Source organism: Pleurodeles waltl, chromosome 10 (assembly GCF_031143425.1).
Source record: "Pleurodeles waltl isolate 20211129_DDA chromosome 10, aPleWal1.hap1.20221129, whole genome shotgun sequence".
NCBI classification, from domain to species: domain Eukaryota; kingdom Metazoa; phylum Chordata; class Amphibia; order Caudata; family Salamandridae; genus Pleurodeles; species Pleurodeles waltl.
Window position 1 is genome coordinate 598,371,087 of NC_090449.1, and position 24,903 is coordinate 598,395,989.

General features: G+C 42.8%; 1 protein-coding gene across 2 annotated transcripts in view; it reads left to right on the forward strand.

Moving 5' to 3' along the window:
• CTDSPL (CTD small phosphatase like) overlaps positions 1-24,903 on the forward strand; it is a 398,245-nt gene that overhangs the window by 163,138 nt on the left and 210,204 nt on the right. The window contains exon 3 of one of the 2 annotated variants that reach the window (XM_069211053.1): positions 9,830-9,862. The exons of the other annotated variant lie outside the window; for it this stretch is intronic. Within the exon in view, the coding sequence (XP_069067154.1) occupies positions 9,830-9,862 (33 nt within the window). The remainder of the gene's footprint in view (positions 1-9,829; positions 9,863-24,903) is intronic. 2 annotated transcript variants of the gene reach the window in all.

Consider the following 24,903-nt stretch of genomic DNA (forward strand, 5'->3'; position numbering starts at 1 on the left):
GTGAAACAGTTTCTCCCAGAAAGGGACTTAAAAATTGCTGTTTAGCCCATCTTACACTTGCATCTGGATAGTTGTAACACCATGGTTCATGGCATTCCATACTCCCCATTGGCACCCTTAACGGCACCCTACAGGCTGCAGCGTGTCTCATCCAAGGATTGAAGAAATTTTATCACCCCCATCCAGATGTAACTCCATTGGCTCCCTTGCTGGCACACCCGATCTTCAAAACCAGCTGCATCATTTACAAAGCCATCTTAGCAAGCACTCCTGCTTATCTTGCGGACAAGCTTCACATCCCTGGTGGTTCTCGATACACCCACAGCCAGCACAGGATCAGACTGCAGAGTAAGTGTGCAAAAGAAAAAGCAAAGCAGCAGACTTCTTCCATGTATGCAACCAGAATCTAGAACAACATCTCTGTATCCATCAGGACTACCCAAACCGCTGCTCCAATTTAAGAAATTGTTGATAATACACCTCTTTAGAGAACAGTACATCAAAATGCATTAACAGTCCCACAAACCAGCCACCTGTCCTTTCACTTATTGAATTTATGCTGGTCTTTTACACTGAACTGTGCTCTGTTGCCCGTTGGCTAGGTTCATGCTATTTAAATACATGCATGCATCTTTTTTCATACAGTGCTTTTTAGTTTTTAATGATTGTTACTGATTTTATAACAAGTGCAATGCATACCATTGTGTTGTTATCACATTAAGTTATCAGCAAAAGCCATCACATTGTTACCGTTTCAGTGTGCTTGGTATATTATTAAATATACAAGTGATGTAGATTAACATCCGACATGAGATGAGAGCATTATCATGAAATTATTAAATATCTATTTCACTACATGTATCACGTGTACGTATTAGTGCTGTCACAAAATTACTGATAAAAAATACAGTTGAATGGGAGAAAACCTTGAAACAACAAGAAACTAAAAAAGAACTTAGTCAGACACAAGTAATTTATCAAGATGCATCAATGCAGGGTCCCAGAAGATAAAGTAGACCAGCAATACAGTGGTCCCACCATAACTGGAATCAACGAGGATACCTGGAAGGGTTTAGCGTTATTACAGGTAAACACTAGGCCAATAATTAAAGTACAGCTTTAGTAAAATAGCAGAGTAAGTGTGTCATCTGATGTGACAGTTAACATCACCAAAACAGGTGTTCCACATCTAAGAAAGTTTCACACATATACATATTAGCACTATAATTACTAAGCAGATAAAGTGAGAATTTTTCAAAGTGATATAATGTTGTCCTTATTGTCACTGGAAAGTTTCAGTATTACCTAATTATTGTGCAATAGAGTATTTTCTAAGTATCCTTGCTCCTTCCCTGTGTAAAGCTATAGTTTGTGCTTCAGCCGATTTCTGAGCCATTCTGAGCCACTTTTTAATTGTTGGGGTCTCAAAGACTTCCATCTTAGCGTGTGGGCTTGTTTGGCTAAAAGAAGGGTGAGGTCCATACAATTCAACTCTGCTTTATTGTCTCTTAGGTGTTTATAAAGACCAAGGAGGTAGTACTAGTGGCTGTAAAGAGTGTGAAATAGGGTGGCTGATGTGATACATTTGCATTCCTCCCTCCAGTAGACAACCGTGTGAGGGCAATCCCAGAACATATGTTGTATCCCTGCCAGAGCTGTGCAACATCTAGAGTAGTCTGGAGAAGTGTTTGAGAAGAATTTATGGCTACCTCTATAGGTCAGGTATGTCTTATGCCATTTATGAAACTGAATATTCTTGAAGCATGCATTGATGATTATTTGTAGGGATGTGCTAGGATCCTGTTCCATTATTTATCACAAATTGTACTATCACTGTCCACCTTCCAGCTTTCCTCATGGTAAGACAGAGAGTTTATGTAAGGAGTTTCTGAGCACAAATAATTATTTACTGTATTGGTATGTGCATTAATGGCATACTTAACTCTTAGATCTTTGTGTTTAAAACTCCATCTTTATCTTGCCAAACCTTGAAAACCTAATAAATAATTGGGCATATGATCATCAGCGTGGTGAAAATCTTTCAATTTTTTCGCTTTTTCCAGTAAAAGCATAATGCATGTATTATGCATCTTCTCTTACAAACGTGGTTCGTGTTCCACGTGCTCATGGCAGAGTCTTTTCACAATTGTGCAGACTGTGCCACCACTTAATATCAGAGTTACAGCAAAATTATACGTTTTTCCCTTTTATATTGCATTTTGAATGACAGACTTTCGACCTTCCATGTGATAGTAAGCACAGCATCCTCATTTCACATTGTGTTTCTTTAATAGACTTGTGAGAAGCTCTTTGGCACAGGGCAAGTTGGAATGCGAGCACTATAGCAAGTGCCAGTATCATATCACAATGTAATCCCAAAATATTTTCCACAAGACAGAGGGTTCCTGGCATGAGTCTAAATAGTCTTCCTGAGACAAGATATTTTTCTCAGTCCCTGTTACATCTGCACTTTAGCATATATTTGAGGTTCTATATCTGTCATTGCTTAGTAAATGTGCATAGCCCTGATCAATCTCCCATAGTACGGGAACTGCCCTGAATGTAGGCCGTATTGTTCCACTAACGTCCCAAAAAGGATCAGGGTTCCGAACCTGCAAAAGACCTCCTAATGTCACAAGAACCCATATCAAGCCAGTGCTTCCACGAACATTTAGAAAGATCACGCCTAAAGATAGGAATACTTTGCTGAGGAATTACAGGTGGATATGCATTTAAGCATCTGGTGATTTGACTACTCCTTTTATAACAGCAGATAACTATGCATAGCAAACAGGAGGGATTTTTCAGACATGTGGCTACAGGAAGATACAGTTGTTGTATTTCTATTTCATTGGGGCTGTTGGGTGAAATGCCTACCTTTTTATGTGGTTCCTACTTTGGTAATAGAACTGCATGTTTAGGACGGCAGCACTGCAGAGTGTGGGAGATTGAGTGCAATCCACACCTTTGGTAGCCATTGTCTTAACTCCTGGCAAGCTCACACCTCCAAACCCAGCAGGGTAAAAGGTGATTATGGCATCCTGAACATGACACTCCAACTCCCCAGGGAAGCTGTGGAAATAGATCATACACCTTTCGCTCATTTACTCACACACGCCAAGGCGAGACCTATAGAGGCAAAATAAATGTTGAATAAATGTATTAAAACAGTCTTAATCTAGCATATAAAGAGTGAACTGCAATAATTAGGCAGATGAAACAAAGCAAGGTAATCAGCATGATGATTAGGGTAAAGAATATAAACAATCCAACCATGATGTATGTGGTTCTAGAAGTTCTATAGATAGCCACTTAGTCCTATGTCTATATCTGATAGCATAGTGGTTGTCACCCTCTGCCTAGCTAGGTATAAGGGATCCCAGGTCCATAACTGGATATAGTATCAGGAATCAGCCTGTTGTGTAGATTGCAGTTCTCTCAGGAAGCTGGCAGATCAGCACAGCCAAGATGCTTGTCACATAGCATGCGTCCCAGGATCGTCGTGGCAGGAATGACCTCTGCCCTCCTTGGGTCAGTGTACAGTTTATATAATAAACTACACCAGATTGGGAATGCAGTTCTAATGTAATGCTGTGTCTTAGTGATAGAAACTGGCTCCTGGACTGGAAACACTAGTTAGCATATTTTGTACCTCGCTCTATACCCTTGGACAAGAAGTACCGACTATATGTGGTGCAAAAGCTGATTAAATGAGCAGCGTGTTCCTTGCTGATGAAAAAAACATCAACTGTAAACTAAGTTAAAACAGGGGTGACCAAATTGGGTGCTAAAAGGGTCCCCATGACAACCTCCACTAATGACCTGCCAGCAAACCAGCGGGAAACCCATTAGAATAATAGTTGTCAAAATTTGAAGCACCTAAACCCCACTGGTCTGTCTCGAGCCTTAGCTTAGACAATGATACCTTGTGTCTGACAATGTTACAAATTAAGTTCCACTGCATACTTTTAAGAGCATGAAAAGAATTCCTATGAATTTGCAGAGCTAAATTTGAAAAGTAATATAGTAGTCTAGGAAGGATGATTGTTTTGGCTAGTGTGATTCTACTGATTGTGTACGTAAGCAAATACTTCCTATTTGGGATCTAAGTAAAGCAGTCACTTTTGTTAAATTACCATCAAACCCATTGCCACCTTAGTCATTCAGGGGCTATAGATTTGGGAAGATGTTGTTACACACATCCTTCAGGTATGCAAACATTTCATCTGCATAAATTGACAAACCGTGGGTTGTTTTGTGCAAAGGGAAACCCCAGGGGTCTCCCATTAGATGAACTTTAACAGATATGGCTCTGTAGCTAGGGCAAACAAGAGGCAGGAGAGTGAACACCCATGATTAGTGCCACGACCTACTATGAATGAATTGGAAATAAGCCCATCTGTCCCGAACTTCCCTGTCAGATCAGTGTACGAATGTTTAATTCAATGGAGCATTTTATGGACTCATGATATAAGCATCTTATATCAAGTGAGGTGGTTCTGACCGGGATAAATCCATTCTGGTCCAAGTAAATCAACCCGGGGGACACCGAAAGCAGCCTTGTCACCAGTATTTTTTTCTCTGTAACCATTGTTTAGGGCCTGATTAAGAGTGTGGCTGTTCTTGGATTGCCACACTTGTGGTGGCTGTCAGAATGCTGTGCAGAGAGTAAACATTGCGAGGCTGCTGGTGCACCCTGAGGGCGGTAGCATGGCCGCCGGCTCCATTACGAGCCGGGGACAATGCTGCTGCCACTTTCTCCCAGGGCTGACGGGCAGAAACCAGTTTCAACCAAAGATTTATAGAGTTAAGCTAGCTTAGCAGCTAATTGCGGGGCAAATGACTTATAAAATTTGATAGGAAAACCATCTAAGCCCAGTGTTTTACCTTGTGGTAATTATTTAACAGCACCCCACTTATCATGTACTGAGATCGGTTCTTTCATTGCTGCACTATGCTCAGGAGTAATTCTCTGCAATTGAAGGCTGTTTAAGAACCCAAATACAGCAGTGGGGTGCCACTTAGTATGACGTTATACAAATCACTGTAATGGTCATTGAAGACTGTGTGGATTTTGTGTTGTGTATAGATCATTGTATCCAGAGAGGAATGTAGGGTTGTGATGGGTCCTAGTATTTGTTCCAGTCTGATGAGACGAGATAATAGCCTGCCTATTTTGTCCCTTTGAGAGTGGGTCCTGGCCATACAGGCTTTATAGTCCTAACCATATTAATTGTTCAATAAGGAGTGAATGTTACTGTTGGATTCAACTAAAACCGGATTGTCCGCTTCCCCCTGGCCTATTTGAAACACAGTCACCTCAATGAAGTAAGCAATAGTTTCAACTTTGTTACTATTGTTTTGCAGTTGCCCACTGTAGTTTGTATGCATTTCCCTCTTATTTTTTTAGGAGGGTGATTGCAGGAGTGCTGCTGTTCGGGTTGTGACAGTGGGAAGGATGGTGGGTAGGCTGTTGGTAGGCTGGTTAGGGTGATAGTTGTTAGGGTGGAGGTAATGGCTAGGGTGGTGATAGATGTAGTTTAGCTGGTGCTGGTAGGGTAGTGGGGCTTGTTGGTTAAGAGTTGTGAAAGTGGTGTAGTTAGTGTACGGTGTTGGTTAGGGTAGGATGGTGGTGTATAGGGTGGTGGTGGTGGTAGTATTAGGGGTATGGTGGGATTTTCTACAGCACTTAGAAACTGAAAAAGGGTGATTTGATGCTCTACTGGAAGCGAGAGCAAGTATTGAATGAAGTGTCAACTTCCTCATCTGGAGATAGCTGCCTCTGCCTCATACAGTGATGACTGCAGGGCTTGCATTCCTTGGAAACCCCAAGCACACAAGCTTTGTATATTTAATAGATGTACTACCTGCCTAACTGGGTAGTCGAGGAGCTAGAGCCTGTGTGCTGTGGTGTATTCTGAGACGATCATGTCACTTTCTGAGACCATACTCTGAGGGCTGCTGAGCAGGAATATCTGACCAGAGGAAACATCGTGGTTTCAACAACATTCACCGCATGCTTTAAGTTGTATTTTTGTTGTATGCTGTAGAAAGCTCCCATGTGATGGTAGGCAGTTGCAGTGGTGGGCTTTGTCACGTTCTAACTAGAAAAGTTATGTTTGCCTATGAAACAGTTGCATAGCCCCAAAGACTTTGGGTACGCTTATTCCAGCTTTACTGTTTGTCACAATAAACAACACAGAGGCAGCAGAGAAGCACATTGAAGTGAAGAGAGCATTAGGGGTAAGGGTCGGGTGAGGTCACTTGGCCGAAACAGTAATGTGTACGCAAGGGTGCTCAGAAGCACATTGAGATTGAGAGGACCAGGAGCATATGAAGGAGAGAATCATACAACAGAGACAGCTGCAAGACACATGCTCTCCCATGGAGTGCTTCACAGAAAGTAAAAGGATTCCCTGAAAATTGAGCACTCGTAGAAGAATAGACAGAGCCAATCAGGAAGGTGGTAAAAAGGCTATGCTCCATGAGAAGGGCAAGAAATGTTTGAGCGTCTAAAATAGTCAAAGCCATTAAATAGAAAGCTTGCAGATGTGAGTGACAAAACACAAAACCAATGCTAAGGAGCTTAATGCATTTCTAGGTCAGCTTTCTGTAGGTCACCAATATGTCTTTGCAACTAGACAGCTGTGTAGTCTGGTAGACTTCGACCTAAATATGCCTGAAAGCAGAAATATATTTTTGCTCTTAAAAAGCATACATTGCCATTGGGAATGACAGAACAACAGACCAGTGTACGAAAAAGGCTTGCTGAAACTCCGTATTAGTAAGCATATTGTATACATATTTTGCTAAAACCAAAAGTTCTTGGCTAACTCTACACCTTAAAATAAATTCAGCAATGCATGGAAATTGGCATCCTGCTGCATAACTAACAATGATGGCTGAGTCTTAGCCATCATTACTTCATGTAAGTAATATTAGAACATTGAGATGTTGAGAGCTTCATTGAAGGCAATGGAACAGCAGAGGCCTATATAAACGGCTATAGGCCCACTGCTCTCAACATTTCAGTGTTCTAATCCACAGCCTCTGCCTTTCTCTTTCCCCTGCCTCTTCAAATATATGGAGTGGGCAAGGGAAAACGAAAGGCAGAGACTTTCCTGTAGGGCCCACTGGAGCCTTCCCTTTCCCTCCTCCTACAGCTCACAGAATCACTTGAGCCTTAGGAGGAGGGGAATGCTGCTCAGCTCCTGTATCTCCCTGGCCTGGCTGAATGAGAAAATGTAGTTTAGCCGAGTAATGAAAGAACCAGGGGCTGACTTCAGCCCCCATTCACAGCTTTTGCTGTGAATGTTCAACAGCCACCAGCCCTGGCCCGCAGCGTGGCTGTTAGCAGTTGAACAATGACAGCAACAGCTGTGAATCAAAAGCTTTGGAGCTTCAGGGATTTCATGGCCCTCGAGCTCAAAGAGGCCTTTGTGTTTTTATAATTAGGGCATTCTGATAGCCTTACAGCCTACCGTACCAGGCCATGCCGCCCAGTAAAGGCCCGCTCCCTGGGTAAAGGCCCTCGTCTTAGGCTCGGGACGTTGGAAATCCTTAGGGAAGCAAGGCAACCAAGCACACAAAAATGCTACACACATAAATGGAAAAGATACATTCATTGGTGCACAAATAACAATAGAATGGACTCAAGGACACATCATGACAGTGTTAATATACCTCACCCACCTGCTAGACAGTGGTCTTACTTATGCATCACTGAAGGTACATTCAGCAGAAATAGTGGCCTACACGAGCAAGCCTCTTTACATCCACAGTAGGAAAGAGATTCCTAGAGGGATCAAAAAGGGTGACACCACCAACAGCAACACCAACACCTTTGTGGAACCTTAACATGATGTTAATGAGGCTAATGACAGAACTATTTGAACCCATGCACAAATCGAATCTTAAGTCGCTCACCCTCAAAACAGCTTTTTTGATAGCAATCACCTTGCTATGCAGCTGGCAAATTACAATCACTGACAGCCCAGTGGAACGGCTGTACTTGCAAATACACATGGACAAGGTGGTCCTTAGAACTAATCCACACTTCTAACCAAAGGTAAGTACGCAGTTCCACATTAATCAGAGCATACTATTACTGGCTTTCTTTCAGGAGCTAAAAACACAAGCCGAAAGGGCCCTACACACTTTGGACACTCGAAGGGCTTTAATGTACTACCTGCAAGAACCCAAAAGTTTCACTGAAACCAACTTTTTGTATCAGTTGCCAAAGCAAACAAGGGGTCACCAGTGTCTGAGACAACCATCGCCAGATGGATTGTTGACACTATCCAAACTTGTTACACGAAACCTGGAAAACACTTACTTGTGTGGCCCGGAGCTCACTCAACTAGAAAGACGGGTGCAATACTGGCGTTCCTAGTAAACATAATAATTGAGGAAATCTGTTCTGCAGCAATATGGGCATCACCACACACCTTTGCGAAACACTGTTGTGTGGACACTCGGATGAACAAGGAAGCACAAGTGGGTCATAAGCTACTACAGCACCTATTTGCCGACTCATCCACATTTCATCCCAACCTACCCAAGGAAGGGATAATCTAATATACAGCATGTGAATTCACAAAAGGATTATTGCTGCAAAGTGAACTGGTTTCCTACCTATTTAAGTAGTTTTATAGGTTGAAGAGTTTTCTGCATTCACATGCGACCCACCCACCTCCCCAGAAACCTACCCAAGGAAGGGGTAATCTAATATACAGCATGTGAATTCACAAAAGGATTATTGCTGCAAAGTGAACTGGTTTCCTACCTATTTAAGTAGTTTTATAGGTTGAAGAGTTTTCTGGATTCACATGCGACCCACCCACCTCCCCAGAAATGAGACAAGAAGTAAACACGTGGAAAGGAAATAAAGGAAGAAGAAACAAATAATCTGAAGATGGTGACCACACACAGGAACTTCCATGGGGCCGTCTGACGTCACATAGACAACGGATTTAGCACCAAATTGTGGTCGATGACACCCCAAGGGGGGATGATGGACGACTAGAACATAGCGTTTCCAGACCGAACATCTAGATGGTGGAATAATGCATAGCATGTGAATCTAGAAAACTATTCCCGCTACAAAACTACTTATACAGGTGAGAAACCATTTCATTCTGTCACAGTGATAACCCCACCTCCATCAAAGTGTATGCCTCATGGTTGGTCCTGTAAGTTCTCCTAATGCCACAGACACCTAAAAGAAATATATATCCTTTGCAGTCTCTCAAAGCTTTGAAAACTTCCTCATGAGGGTATTGGCACAGAATAGGGATCCAGGCTGTTTCAGTTACCCACTGTTGCAGGGCCACAATGGAATTGCAGGTTGCTCTAGGTGGGGTTTCTGAGACCCTGTCAGACCAGCAGTGCAAAGCAGGGAGCACAAATTCTGGAAGAGACTGAATGAAAGGCACATAGATAAGTGGGTTGAGTGTAAGGGGGCCTGGTTTGTATGCGCCCCCCCCCCCCCCCCTTAGTCCTATGCCATTCCATAGCAGTTGAAAGCAGCGGCAGATGATTGGGGGGTCCATGCATAACATAAAATTATACATGGGTAAAAAGTGAATTAAGGGCATTCGTTTGGCCTCAGATTTTGAGTGTCATTATAGACATCGTAAATTATTTAACTCTTGTCTGTTTCATGGCTCTCAAACTTTTGATGAATCTGATCTTCATAATTCACTGTTAGCCATCTACACTTCTATATTTTATTTCTGTTGCTGTTTGCCTGTTTTTTAAAAACATCTGTGTTTCATCCTTTTGAAATTCATTGGCTACACAATGACATTTCTTTTCTTCTTTCCCTCAGGGAGACCAGGTGCAGGTCATTCCCATTCCAAGTGTATGTATTTTTGGTTTCTTTTTATTAATATCACTTATTCTCATTAAACTTCTTTTTATTTAGTACTGCACTCACTGAATTTTGTTCTGCTTCTATCTGCATGGCTTTCTTCACTGCACTGTTGTGTAGACACTTCGATTTAAGAAGAAAAATTGGAAGGAGGTTTGTGTTTTATGTAATGCAAATTTTCATTTGTGCACTTGACCACAGGTGGTGAGCATTATTAGTGAGAAGGATTTCTGTTGCTGGATATTTCATCTGCATCTTAGTGGACCTATTAATCCTCGCAGACATAGTGGAGATATACAAATCTGCACTAACTGACTTCAGTGACTGTGGCTGTTTTTTTGTTGTTGTGCAATCACCACACCACTGTACATGTGTTAGTTGGGTTCCTAAACCTGGCTAGCTTGGGCAATCTACACTTGAAACTCACTGAGATCACAGGAGGCCACCTACTTTCTGCTATTGCCAATAGGGCCACTAGTTACAATTCTTTGGATACCTCTAGATCAGGCTTCTCCAGTGAGTAGCACATGAGAAACTGGTAGCTCTCCAGCTAGGTTGCAAGTAGCTCTCAAGTGTGTTGCCCAGACTACTAAATGAGAATCTTTTGTTTAGCTGAATTAATCTATATGTACCATATTTGTAAAGCATATATTTGAGATGTAGATGTATGTAGTTTCATAACTGAATGGATGTTTTGAGAAAAATGGATTTCCAAAATATATCTAAACCTGATATTCAAGTGATAAATCGTGCAGTGATGGGGAGACTGATTATTAATATTATTACCTTGGTGTCAAGGCAATACAGCTATGGCATTCATTTCAAATTGGCAAACCTTTTTTACTGGTGGCTACCCTTCCTGATGCACTGAGATGGCCCCTACTGTAATCTGGTCTGGTATGAACACTATTGCAAAAACAAATAGTAGCTTGGGATGATTTTAATTTATCACAAGTAGCTCTTATTACAGAAATGGTTACAGTTCCTTGTCCTAGACAAACTGCATTGCAAATAATTTTACGTGTGTGTGTGTGTACAGTCCGTTATTGCTTCTTTTGAAAAATAAAAAAAGATTGTTTTTTTACTTGTGTACACACAACACACACACAGATAAAAACTTTATTTTACTCTTTTGTGAACTTAGTCAGTTTTTTATTATGACTCTTTCCCATGCTGAACTCGTAGTTACCCGTCAATATAGTGGCTGGACAAGCAATTGCTTCTTTAGCTTCTGAAACATAGCTTTGCATGCACATATCCATCTCTCTGCATATGCACATCCTCACTAGTTTCTTTTTTTCTGCTGGATGCTCATGATTGGAAGCTGATTCCCTTATGCTCATCAAATTCCTAACGCTTGCCTTAGCCCCATTACTTTGAGTCTGTGTCTTCAGCTAGGGTAGTTTATATCACTAATTTCGTAACATTTTGGTAGCCAGGCCTGGCATGCCATCAGCGATTTGCACCATCTAACGCACATAGTATCTTTGTCTTATATTTGGGGTACATTCATTTGGTGAATGCCTGTGGTCTGTGTGCTTCCATCCGTATATGCTTCCATGAGAACTGCCTGGTTTATTTGCAGTGAAAAGGTTCTTTCTTCCCTCAGGAGATGTTGGATTTCATAATTAGTAAGGGGATACAAGAGATAGGCACAAGGAGATGACCACTGGGCACAGAACAGGTTTATGCCTGCAAGGTGGTAAGGACTCTGCCCCACTTTGGTAGAGATCTCCTTCACAGTCCTTCCAGCCTAGTCTGACCCCAAATACATATCTGAAATAGGTTTAGGCCTACACTGTTTCCAATTGTGTTTAATTACTAGTTCTTTTAAATTAATATCTTTGTAAACACCATTTTTCATTCATTACAAGTCTGTTCCTACACGTACGGTAAGTGACACATTCATTCAGCTGCCTCTGTAGAACCAGATAGGTTTCATTAAGTGCAATTTAACAATAACAGATTAATATTATTAGATCACCCAATAAATAAGTGCATTTAGATGATGGTCTTCTCTCTTTTCTGGAAAGGCTCTACCTCTTGACAATCTTTGCTGAACATCTGACAGGTTGACACTTACCTTAGTGCATTGTTGTCATAACTAAAGCAGATGTACGCTAAGTCACCCCCTTTGAACAGACCCATTCCATGGCATCTTGATAGGCAGTTGATCACTTCCGACAATTGTTTCCCCCACAGAATTAAGGCATCTGAAGGAGTAATCATTGATCACAAAAATATAATTGCTCATGCTCATCCTGTTACTCCTTAAGATAATTTTCGGTGGCACAGAATATGCCCGAAAGAGCCATTCAGAGGTCTAGGCTGGGCATTATTTAATATTTGTTTCCAACTTATTGCCACATTTGGTCGACTTCACTTCTTATTAGTGGACTTCTGGAATGTGTCTAACAATCCAGCTCCGAGCCTATCCTACATAGCCCACTTTGAGATTATCCTCACATCCAAGTCAACAAGGATAATCAGTTTTCTTTGATAATCTTTCTGCAATTAAATTAGTATTAGTTCTCCTTATATATTCAGCATCTGAACCTTCTCCTGAACGTCTCTACCTGGCTGTAAATGTCCCTTAATAATGATTATTTGATTAGCTGATGAGGTTTTCGTGATAGTCTGAAGGAGTAGTATCACAGATATACTTTGTTTACAACTGAAAAGTCAGTGTTTTTCAAGTTGAAAACTGCTGAAATGTTAGCAGCAACTCCATCAAAAGAGCTACCATTCTTATCCCCTCGCCTTTCCTACTGCAGATCACCAAACAATTTAGACAGTATCTCCTGCATTCTTATAATATTTTTTTGCAGGAAGTCATTTTCCATATCCCTCATTAGCTTCTCAAAACATATTAAAGATGTCAAGATAACAAGACAGGAGAATAATTGGTGTGTCTCACAGTCTTTGTGAGCTGCAGTACTCCACCTTCCTTGCCTCTTATCAACTAAAATCAGATAAGGGGTAAAACGTCCTATTATTACTCCTAGGTACCTTACGGCTGTGATTATAACTGCCTGCTTTCCCATCTGTAGCATCAATGGACCTCTTCATTAGAGACCTACACCTGACTATACTTATCCACTGTGACAACGAAGCATTATTTATTCCTTTTAAGTACTAGACAAAACTACTGGTCATGCAGTCTTGATTTTTCATGCAAATAGAGTATGCTTTCAACACATACATATAAAAAAGGCAGTTCTCATCCACTGCAACCCTTCTAAGTGGACCTTTAACACTATTGTCTTAATATCTCAGGACTCAGCATTCTTTTTCTCCAGGATCACCCTAAAAAGAACATGCAGTAACTGACCGTGGTTAGGTGATTTTTCTCTTACACAAAGTTCCTTAACCACACAAAATTCTAGAACTTCAGACTTGTAAAACTGATGAATGTCCCGCCTGTACTTTGCCCACTTTCTTTTTACAAACATCTTCGATTTGATTTCTTCTTGGATACAATTTAGGGCCCTTGGATACATCTTGCAGTTAATGCAGCTCTTCTTTTCGGTGCCCAATTTCCTAGCATAATAGTCCCGGTTCAAACATTCGGCCTGTCCCTAAAAGGACTGCAACCACCCTTTCCTTCAATATCTATTATGCCCTTTTTTAAGGCATTTCTGCTGCGTTTCTTTTTTTTTTTTCTTTGCCTCACCCCATCCATTTCAATATATTTAAACACAATACGAAGTGCTACACTACACGTACCCTTCATAGGACCAGGCAACTCTTCAAGGAACACCCAGGATAATATTGTCATTTTGTGAACGAGCCTCTGAGTTACTGTCTGTTACGTTAGAGTTCTCTATTATTGAATTCTTAATAGTATTATTATCCATATGTGCTACTTGCAAAGTTCTAACTTCAGTTTATGGAAGATGTCAGCGGTTTTGTCTCCCTTGACCTTTTATCAAATGCAGCAGCTTTTCTACTTTATGGAGTGCAGCAGCTCCCCTAGAGCAAAGTATGCATTAACTGAATGGAGTAATGAGTGAGAATTTGGGCGCATGCCTTTGCCTCCAAATCAGAATCATAGTGTTTATGCTGCCTAAAGATGTGCCCATGGCTTCAGTGTCTCACTTGCAGTAATACCCAGCTCTAACATTGATACTAATGAGTTTACAAATCAGTGACCTATTTGTACATTATTCACTTGCACATTTTTTGGGGGGGTAATCTTCTAAGCAAGAGCCTATTCTACCAAGATGTCTGTCCTTGAGGTCAAGGAATGAGTCTCTGGTAACCAATCAATCCCTAGCTTAGATAGACGTTTTCCCACCAACCTCCTGGGTGAGAACAGATGTGTGCCTCCATTTCTACCAGTTGATACAGAGGTTTGCCTATCTTTTGTGTCTTCAAGAAAATGTGTTTACCATACTCTGAGGGGGCTGTGCCAAAGAGCTGTTTTCACTCCCTCTTCAATTGAGAATTCTCCTGACTGCTTACTTATATCTAGGGGCCATGTTTTAAGACGTTAGCACAAGGGCCTCATCTTAACTTGTTAACAACAAAAAGTCTAATGACTTATCTGGCATAATGTAAACAAAAAGTTGCCTGGAGTTGATAAATCATAACATGCCCAGTGCTTTTCTGTGTTCTATTAAGGAAGTAAGTGGAGAGCAGACGTCCAGTCACAGCAGAGGACATGGTCTGTCACACAGTTCGCAGATATTGATCTTGGGCATGGCTTCCCTTTTTACTCTACCCAAATAAAGTGCTTAGTGAGTGCAGATTGTTCTTTTAAAGAAGCTTCAATAGGTATAAATAGTAGCAGTAGGCGTGTTACACCCAACTTGTCTGCTTCTCAACTTTGCATTGAGAAGCAGAGCTATCAAACAATGAAGATGAAGGCAAAGGAAGAAGATAGTCACTATAGTGGGTTCAGTGTTTCAAACAAGAAAGCATAATCTCTTTAAGCCCACACAAGCAATGTTTTCCTCTTCTGACACAACTCATAATACGTTTGTTCCTTTTTCGTAATCAACAAATTAAAATAAAAAAATAACAAGACATACATTATCCCTTTGTGTTATAATTAATGTGTAGGTGTGCCTTTTCTGAATCCTCTGGTAACTCGGCAGGGAAAGTTGATCCTCTTCAGGTCACCAGTTCCTGTACCTTCTCTGCCTCACAATACAAATAAACTTTTTTTTAAACAGAGATCAGTAAGGCAGGAGGGCCGCAGGAAAGGCTGCACCTAGTGCTATGAATTTCCCTACGAAAAGACATACCCCCCAAAAAACCACTGAGTTCCTCAACAATCTTAATCCATCTACTTGACATCAAAATCACAACAGAACAACAGAAACCACAAACAAATACCAATATTAATTTTGTAGCAACCCACTCTTTACTCAGATGAGATTTGTTTGTTAAGGGATGGCCTTACTTTTGTGCTAAGAAAATATACTGATTGTTTTAATTTGAACCATTTGCAGTTGTTCAGTAAAACTAAACTGAGGGTGTATTTTGCCCTCTCCACCTTTCACCTCATACCTTGCCCAAGGCATAAGCTTTGGAGAGCATGACCCTTAAGAAGACAGCAACACTTGAGTAAAACTTTAAATCTGTGCCTTACAATATCACCAAGACAGAAAGAATTACACTAAACAGTCTTAAAAACAATCACCAAATAACCACAAAATCTAGAGATAAGGGTGATGGGATTGTCATTTTGTATACAGACAGCTGAAAACAAGCATTTGTATAACCACAAGTGCTGTCAGCTTTCAAGGAATCCCCTTCCTGAGATATAAAAATAGATCTTACAACACACAAATGAGGCTAGAGGACAGGGTTACATTAGCCACATTGAGTTTGCATTTTTGAACATTAAGCACTTTATACTCCTGTAAGGCTTTTACCTCACCTAATATCCGTAAGAGATTAACTGAACATCTCAGCAGACCTAATGTGCTTGGCTGTGGATCAGTTCTGGAACCTTTTAGCAAATATCTCTGTTTGAAAGGTTTTGTACCGTCTATCACTTGTTACGTTCTGGACTATGGTGACATTATTGCAGAAACGAAGATCTCACCTTTCATACCTATCAACACATAACTGCCTTTTTAGACATGGAGTCAATAACAAATATCCCTTATGAAGCAGGGACCTTGGTGACTGAAAGATGGCTAATTACCAGAAATTAAATTGACAGACCGAGGTCTCCTGACTGTTTGATAAAGCAGGTGATGAAAAGGGCATGGATTTGCCCCAAGGAGGAATTACTAACACCTCAACCTTAAAAAGTGGTTCTCGTCTTTGGGACAAATTAACTTTGCCAGTATTCTGTAGCCATGCTGCACAGCAGCTAACCTTCACCAGTGAGAGGTCTACAAGCTCATTGTGAGCTAACAATATGTCTTACAATAGACAGTGAATGCGCTCTCTAGTAGGAGAGACCTAAAAAGGAAAATGAATACATTACCACTTTATCTCCTACTTCAAATACCATGGTCACAATCATTTAAAAAAAAAAAAAAAAAAAAAAAAAAAACATTGGTGCATATTAAGTTCAGCTGGACTTGTGATGATTGCTATTCCTTTATTTTTCATTCTGCAGAGGTACAAATATCGATGATCATTTGGTACAGCCTAGTGACCCTAAACCCAATAACTCACCCATCACCAGCCTTGAGAATGAAGGTAGTTAAAGTTTCTAACAGTGCCTGTGAGTGGGTCACAAAAGTGATCTGAATACACGGTCATCCAATCCTTTGCCTCTCTGCAGAGCACACATACCAAGGATCACTTATTGTAATTGTGATTCTGTGCAAATGTGTGTGAAGGAAGTACTCAGTTGCCAAAATATTGGCAAGGCGAAAGGAAAATAAAAAAAGGTGCTTTCAGGTGAGTGGGTGCATTGTCTGTTGGGTGTGAGGTGAAGAGGATACAAGGAAGTGCATTCAGGAGTGAATGAAAAGAGGGTATTGAAAATGGAAGAGATGAGGTTTACGTTATTTAGATGGACGAGGTTTAGAGAGAAATATTTTTTACATGTCTAACATAAAACAAACATAACTGAAGTGGTAGGGCCACTCAGAAATTCTCCACCCTTTCCAAAAGTCTCAGTAATGTTTAATTCACAGTTTCACAATTTCAGAGTTAAAACATTTTCAATATTAAATATTTAGAACAAAATCTTTGTTTTTCGTTTATCTTAAACAGATAACAACAACTGACAAAACCAGTAGTCCTGGCTGGTTTTTGGCATATGCCCTTTGTCTGGATTCCATAACAGACAGCTTAGAGGGTTTGTGTGTCCCTGGTACCATTGCGCCCTCATCTGAAATGCTCTAAGATAGGTCAGGCATGGACTGAAAAAGACTGCTTGCCGCTTCTCCCTGGAGCATGTACCACTGCATGTTCTGCCTCAAACTAGGGCTCGCTGCATGTTCACAGTTTCCATAAGCATGCATGCAGATTTTCTACAAGGCCGGTTTGTGAAGAGAAAGAAAAACACAAGTCGTCCTTCTCCCTTCAAGATATTGTTAGCTCGAGTGAACAAGCACCTTGACCTGTTGCAACAATTGTGGGCTTTTAACGATGCCCACTGCACACCCATCACTGTCACTCGATTATGGGCTTGCCTTTCAAAAATCTTTTGTTATCATTGGTAAAAGCTTTACGTTTATCCCACCTTGTGGCAGTTTTGATACCGCTTTGCAGACTTCCCCTGTTACATGGATAATTGCATGATTGCTGACACGTTCGGCTGCGAGCGAACTTATTTTCCTTTTTGTGTCTCCTTTTGCGCTCATGCTCATGGCGGCCATGGCACTTTGAATCAGCTCCCTTATGGCAACTGTTTTGCTTTACTTTTTCAATTTAAGTGGCAAGAAAAGTCCAGTTAGGAACTTACAACGCTAATAGCTCTAAGTCGAGCAAATGTGAGACCCATTGCATTTCAAATGCTTGTTTTAGTTGCAGTCTCATTACCGCATTTTTTTCAAAATTGTGGCACAGCTTTCACAGAGCCAACCACCTCTTTCTGTCACAGTGTTGAATGAAAACATGGGAATACAGGAATTACGGAAGACGAAGGAATGGGAAAATCTAACACGTGGGGCAACAAGAAAGAGCATTAAATACTCTTTTTTTTATTTTCGTTTTAACTCCTAATTTGCTGTCTGTTAGGTAGCAAACTGGGATTTAAAACAAGTACAAAAAAGAGAGAAAGGGAGAAACAGAAACGAGACAATAGGAGAAGTGAAGAGCTAAGACTGACTTAACCAATTTTTTATGTCTTGGCCTCACCTCCATCCGTTTGGTGTCGCAGACGGAGGTGCTGCACACCAGCAGTCGTTTACATCTTGCAAAGGCTGTAAACCTTCCCTTTCAACTCGTCACAGGGGTCGGTGGAGTCAATCAATTATGTTTGTTGACCACTCCCAACCCTGTGACAACTTGGGAAAGGTTGGGATGGTAAGAAGCATTTTTGAAATTGACAGGCAGCCCCAGGAAGTACAGGGATCGTACTGTACACGCTCTGGCTGCTTAAAATTTGCCACCTGCCACTATATAACTGACACATGCACATTAGTGCATGTCCCAAAGAACAACTGTCAGACTGCCTGGTGTCTTTTTCAACGAGCGTCACTCTAGGGATGGCACTGCATGTTAATGGAAGTGTGGATGGTATGGTAATTGTTTTTTGCAATTACCATCCATAAGGCTTGTAAAGTTGCAGGGGCACAGCCCCTCTGTCCATCATCAGGAGCCAACACTGCCTCCACCCCAATTATTTTATGTCCCCTTAACAAACTCTTGCCATGAAGGACCAAAGGTGGATGTTCTGGTTTTTTTATGCAAAAAACATCAAACAGCACCAAAGTTATTAAAAAAAATAAAGAATGCCTTTTCATTGGAAAGTCTGCTAGACTTTGTACTTGGTTACTTGCCCTCAACAAAGCACTGTTGCTTGTAGTACTTCCCAGAGAACAGACTTCTCCATTGGCATAATCTCAGGAGACAAACTGCTTTCTCTCCACAGCTACCATGGACCATTTTAACCAGTGATACATACCAGTGATGCATGGGTTGTCTCAGTGGTGAAGAATAGCTATGCTATACAGCTTCCACAACTACCACAATCCAGACCATTTATGTCCCATTAAGCAATCCAATAAACTTTGTAGACGGAATTCTTCTCCTTTTGAGAGTGATTGAGCCAGACCTATCCCAAGAAAGAGAACAAGGATACCACTCTACTACTTACCTGTAAGGAAAAAATGTAGAAGTTTGAACCATCTTAAATGTTTACCATGTAAATTTGTTCCCCTCCCTGCAGAAAGTTCAAAATGCTAACTATGGTTCAGGTGCCAGCAGCTGTTTGGATCAGTTATTGATTGCACTCAGGGTTCTTCAAGATCCCTACTTTGCCTTACCTATTTGGAGAGGCATTGGAAGTACATCATGTTCTTGATTATTAAAACAACACTATTGATAAAGCTCATTGTTTAGTTTCAGTGCAAACTGTTGGGTCTTTTTCGAGATCCTGGCCCCTGTGATGGCCTTCCTGTACTAGCAGAAAGGCTACAGGTACCCGTCAGTAGATGGCTTTTTCGTGCAGTATCAATCAATCAATCAGGATTTGTAAAGCATGGCTCATCACCGACAGGGTATCAAACTGCTTGCAGATCCCAGAGAAAGGTGAAAACAATGGAAAAGCAGGGAAAAGGCACTCAAAAACTGGGAGAAAAAGCAAGGAGAAAGCAGTGAACACAAGGGAAAAGCAAGGAGAAGGCTCTCAAAGAACAGGGGAACAAGCAATGCAAATGCAGTGAAAATGAGGGAAAGGCAAGGAGCGAGAAACACATAAAATTGGGGGGGATGCAGGTCGAAAGCAAGGAGAATGAGGAAAAAGAAAGGAGAAGGCAATGCAGCAACACTGCCTGGGACCTGCTCTATGGGGATGCACTGCGGCTTCCTTTTTAAGTAGGTCCTGGGAGCTGGCAGGGGTGCTGGAAGGCGGTGGGCGGGGCTATGCAGGTGGCAGGAAATAAGACGGGACCCGCAATGAGGGGAAAGAGCAAGGAGAAATCTGTGAAAACAAGGGAACAGCAAGGAGAAGGCACACAAAAAATGGGGGAAAAGCGAAGACAACAGTGAAAACGAGGGAAAAGATAGCCAATGGCACACAAAAAAACAGGAGAAAAAGCAAGGAGAAAGCAGTGGGAACGAGGGAAAAGCAAATAACTGTGGACAAAGCAAGAAGAAAGTGAAAACGAATGAAAAGCAGGGAGAGGGCACAAAAATAAGGGGAAAAGAAAGGAGAATGCAGTGAGAACGAGGGAAAAGTAAGATAAATGCACTAAAAAAACAGGGGAAAGGCAAGAAAGGAGCAAGAGTGATGCAGCAGCACAGGGATAGCTGGGCCTGGGACCTGTATCACTTGATGGTACCAAATCAATTAGCATTAAAAGATTCTGGTACAAGCTTGAATTCTCTGTGACCTACTCTAAATCCTTTTGTAGTTCATTCCAGAAGAACAAATTATAATAGCCTTTCATCCTCTAGTGAGGGCAAAGAACCCCTGCTTTTGACCCATAAAATCATGGCAGCCTGGTGGTTCCATGAATCCCACTTGTGTATGGTACCTTGTGCTAAGCTCCATAGCAATTTAATTTGTGGAGCTTTTTGATGAGCTGCAAAAAGACTTTGAAGCTTACCCCTGTCCACTAACACATTGTTCTGACCATCAAATGGTAGGACATACTCTTAGCTTTCCCCTGGTATTCCCAGTCTTTTCTGCCACTCTCAGTCCCTACCAACTCCTCAGAGTGCAAGTGGAGGGTGCATTCTCAAAAATATCCATTAGTTCCTAGTGGGACACTGCAGTTATGTCCCTCCACATAAGGGATTTGGAGCTAAATATGGTCTTGAGTGCTGAACGCTTTCCTACCAAGTACAGAGACATAGGCCCTCATTATGACCTGGTGGAGGTCTCACCGCCGACGTGCCGGCGATGAATACTGCCACATTATGAGTGTGGCGGGTTGGCCTCTGCCAAGCTGCCACATCCCCGCCTGTTCCGTCAGGGCGGTTGGACCCGCTGGGCCAGAGATTAGCATCTCCGACCCGGCGGTCCAATGAAGACCCCCTGCGGTATTAGGAGTCGGCTTTCCACCAGGGTTTCAACAGCGTTAGCACCGCCACGAAAACCCTGGCAGAAAGGCTACAGATGACAAGAAATTTGTTTCCTGTCACCAGCAGATGACTCCCCCACCTCCCCTGCAAGCCCAATACCCCCTACCTTCCATACCAGAACCCTCCAACCCCCTACCAGTACAGCACCCCCACCACCGCATACACGCACACACAGACACCCACCCACACACACCCCGCATACACTCATTCACCAACACTTACATACACCGATTCACTTACAAGCATCCATACACCGATTCACTTACAAGCATCCATACACGCATTCACTTAAAAGCATCCATACACGCATTCACTTAAAAGCATCCATACACGCATTCACTTAAAAGCATCCATACACGCATTCACTTACAAGCATCCATACACTCACTCACTTACAGGCATTTATACACGCATTCACTCACAAGCATCCATACACACACTCACTTCAACAAGCATACACACATTCATTCACAAGCATCCATACACGCATTCACTCACAAGCATCCATACATGTACTCACTTCAACAAGCATACACACACATTCAAACATGCAGACAATACCCACTCACACATGTACACACAACACCCCCACCCTCTAACCCCCTCCCCTGTTGGACGATTGACTTAACTTGTCCGGCGAGGAGGTCATTCGGCAGGGAACGGGAACAGACGCTTCCACCGCCGGCAGCGCCCCGACATCAGGACACCGCCAGGCCATATTACAGGTCATAATATGCCAGGTGGAGTCCTTTTGGCGGGGCGGGCCGGTGATGCAACCGCCATTCGCCTCAGACCACCAGCACGACTGCTGGAGGATTTCTGCCCAAAATGTGGCAGAAATCCTACAATACTCGTAATATGGTGGTCGGAATGAGGGCCATAGTGTGTTGTTTTGCCTCTTTGACAGCATCACAGCCTTCTTTTGTGTTAGGAAACAAAGTAGTTCTCCCTTCCCACAGCTGTGTCAGTGACTCTAGCTCTGGAGGAGTGAGTAACCATTGCAATAAAGCATATTTCTACTAGTTTCTCTCATTGCATTGTTTGCCAGTACTAGAGTGGATAGTGTAAGCAGGTGTTTCTACTCATCACACACATGGGCGATCCTCCAGGAAATGTTCAACTCTTATCTACGAGTCCCACCTCTTAAACTCCTCAAATATAAGTGCACTCACTTAATTTCTTGGGTGGACTGAGGGCCTGTTTTCTATGTTGATGCCCTAACATTGGACAGGACGGAAGTAAATTAGTGTGCATTTCTCCAGAACCATTTGAATCCTAAAGTCCTTTTGAAGATCAAACAGAGCCCAGGAAGCTCTGTTATCCTGTTGTCTTTGGCCTGGCCACTCCCAAGTTTCATACTCTGACTTACATCTCCTCCTGCAAAGAGACAACATGTAACTTCTCCCAGAAGGTTTGCCTTCCAATCCATGGAGGGTAGAAGAGTAGTGCACCGCTCTCTAACATTACTCAACTTGAGTGCATGACTTTGGAGAGGTTGACTGCTTCAACTCCTAGGCCCATCCTCTGAGAATCTGGCAGTTCTGTCAGCTGCCAGGACGTTCTACCTATAGACCCTGAAAATAACTGTGGTTCTGCCTCTGGGAATTAATGAGGAGTGTAGGCTCTATATGTACTATTTCAAAGTAAGAAATAGCATGGACAGAGTCCAAGGGTTCCCCTTAGAGGTAAAATAGTGGCAAAAAGAGATAATTCTAATGCTCTATTTCGTGGTAGTGTGGTCGAGCAGTAGGCTTATCAGAGGGTAGTGTTAAGCATTTGTTGTACACACACAGGCAATAAATGAGGAACACACACTCAAAGACAATTCCAGGCCAATAGATTTTTGTATAGAAAAATATATTTTCTTAGTTTATTTTAAGAACCACAGGTTCAAGATTTACAAGTAATACTTCAAATGAAAGGTTTTTCACTTAGGTACTTTAGGAACTTTGAATTGGCAAAATAGCATGTACAGTTGTCACAAAAATGGCAATAAGCTATTTTAAAACTAGACAGTGCAATTTTCAACAGTTCCTGGGGGAGGTAAGTGTTTGTTAGTTTTGCAGGTAAGTAAACCACCTACAGGGTTCAAAGTTGGGTCCAAGGTAGGCCACCGTTGGGGGTTCAGGGCAACCCCAAAGTTACCACACCAACAGCTCAGGGCCGGTCAGGTGCATAGGTCAAAGTGGTGCCCAAAACACATGGGTTTCAATGGAGAAGGGGGTGCCCCGGTTCCAGTCTGCCAGCAGGTAAGTACCCGCGTCTTCGGAGGGCAGACCAGGGGGGTTTTGTAGGGCACCGGGAGGGGCACAAGTCAGCACAAAAAGTACACCCTCAGTGGCACGGGGCGGCCGGGTGCAGAGTGCAAACAGGCGTCGGGTTTACAATAGGATTCAATGGGAGACCCAGGGGTCTCTTCAGCGAAGCAGGCAGGCAAGGGGGGGGGGGGGGCTCCTCGGGGGTAGCCACCACCTGGGCAAGGGAGAGGGCCACCTGGGGGTTGCTTCTGCACTGGAGGTCGGATCCTTCAGGTCCTGGGGGCTGCGGGTGCAGTGTCTTTACCAGGCGTCTGGTTCTTTGAAGCTGGCAGTTGCGGTCAGGGGGAGCCTCTGGATTCCCTCTGCAGGCGTCGCTGGGGGGGCTCAGGGGGGTCAACTCTGGCTACTCACAGGGTCGCAGTCACCGGGGAGTCCTCCCTGTAGTGTTGTTTCTCCGCAGGTCGAGCCGGGGTCGTCGGGTGCAGAGTGCAATGTCTCACGCTTCCGGCGGGAAACGTGTGGTCTTTAAAAGTTGCTTCTTTGTTGCAAAGATGTTTCTTCTTTGGAGCAGAGCCGCTGTCCTCGGGAGTTCTTGGTCCTTTTAGATGCAGGGTAGTCCTCTGAGGCTTCAGAGGTCGCTGGACCCTGTGGAACGCGTCGCTGTTGCAGTTTTTCTTGAAGTGGGGAGACAGGCCGGTAGAGCTGGGGCCAAAGCAGTTGGTGTCTCTGTCTTCTCTGCAGGGCTTTCAGGTCAGCAGTCCTTCTTCGTCTTAGGTTGCAGGAATCTGATTTCCTGGGTTCTGGGGAGCCCCTAAATACTGAATTTAGGGGTGTGTTTTGGTCTGGGAGGGCAGTAGCCAATGGCTACTGTCCTCGAGGGTGGCTACACCCTCTTAGTGCCTCCTCCCTGAGGAGAGGCGAGGCACATCCCTGAACCCTATTGGGGGAATCCTCCAAAACCAAAATGGAGGATTTCTAAAGGCAGGGTCACATCAGCTCAGGACAGCTTAGGTGCTGTCCTGACTGGTGGGTGACTCCTCCTTGTTTTTCTCATTATCTCCCCTGGACTTGCCGCCAAAAGTGGGGGCTGTGTCCAGGGGGCGGCCATCTCCACTAGCTGGAGTGCCCTGGGCATTGTAACACGAAGCCTGAGCCTTTGAGGCTCACTGCTAGGTGTTACAGTTCCTGCAGGGGGGAGGTGTGAAGCACCTCCACCCAGGGCAGGTTTTGTTTTTGTCCTCAGAGAGCACAAAGGCCCTCACCACATGGGGTCAGAAACTCGTCTCTCAGCAGCAGGCTGGCACAGACCAGTCAGTCCTGCAGTGAACAATTGGGTAAAATACAGGGGGCATCTCTAAGATGCCCTCTGTGTGCATTTTTTAATAAATCCAATACTGGCATTAGCGTGGGTTTATTATTCTGAGAAGTTTGATACCAAACTTCCCAGTATTCAGTGTAGCCATCATTTGAAACTGTTGATTACTAGTGAGTTAAGAAAGTTTCTTTCCTCTTAAAACCTATCCTAAAGTCTCCTGACATCTTGAATGAAATTAAGCATCAGACAGCAATGAGCCTTCTCTCATCTCTGCCAAACAGTGACTATTGGGA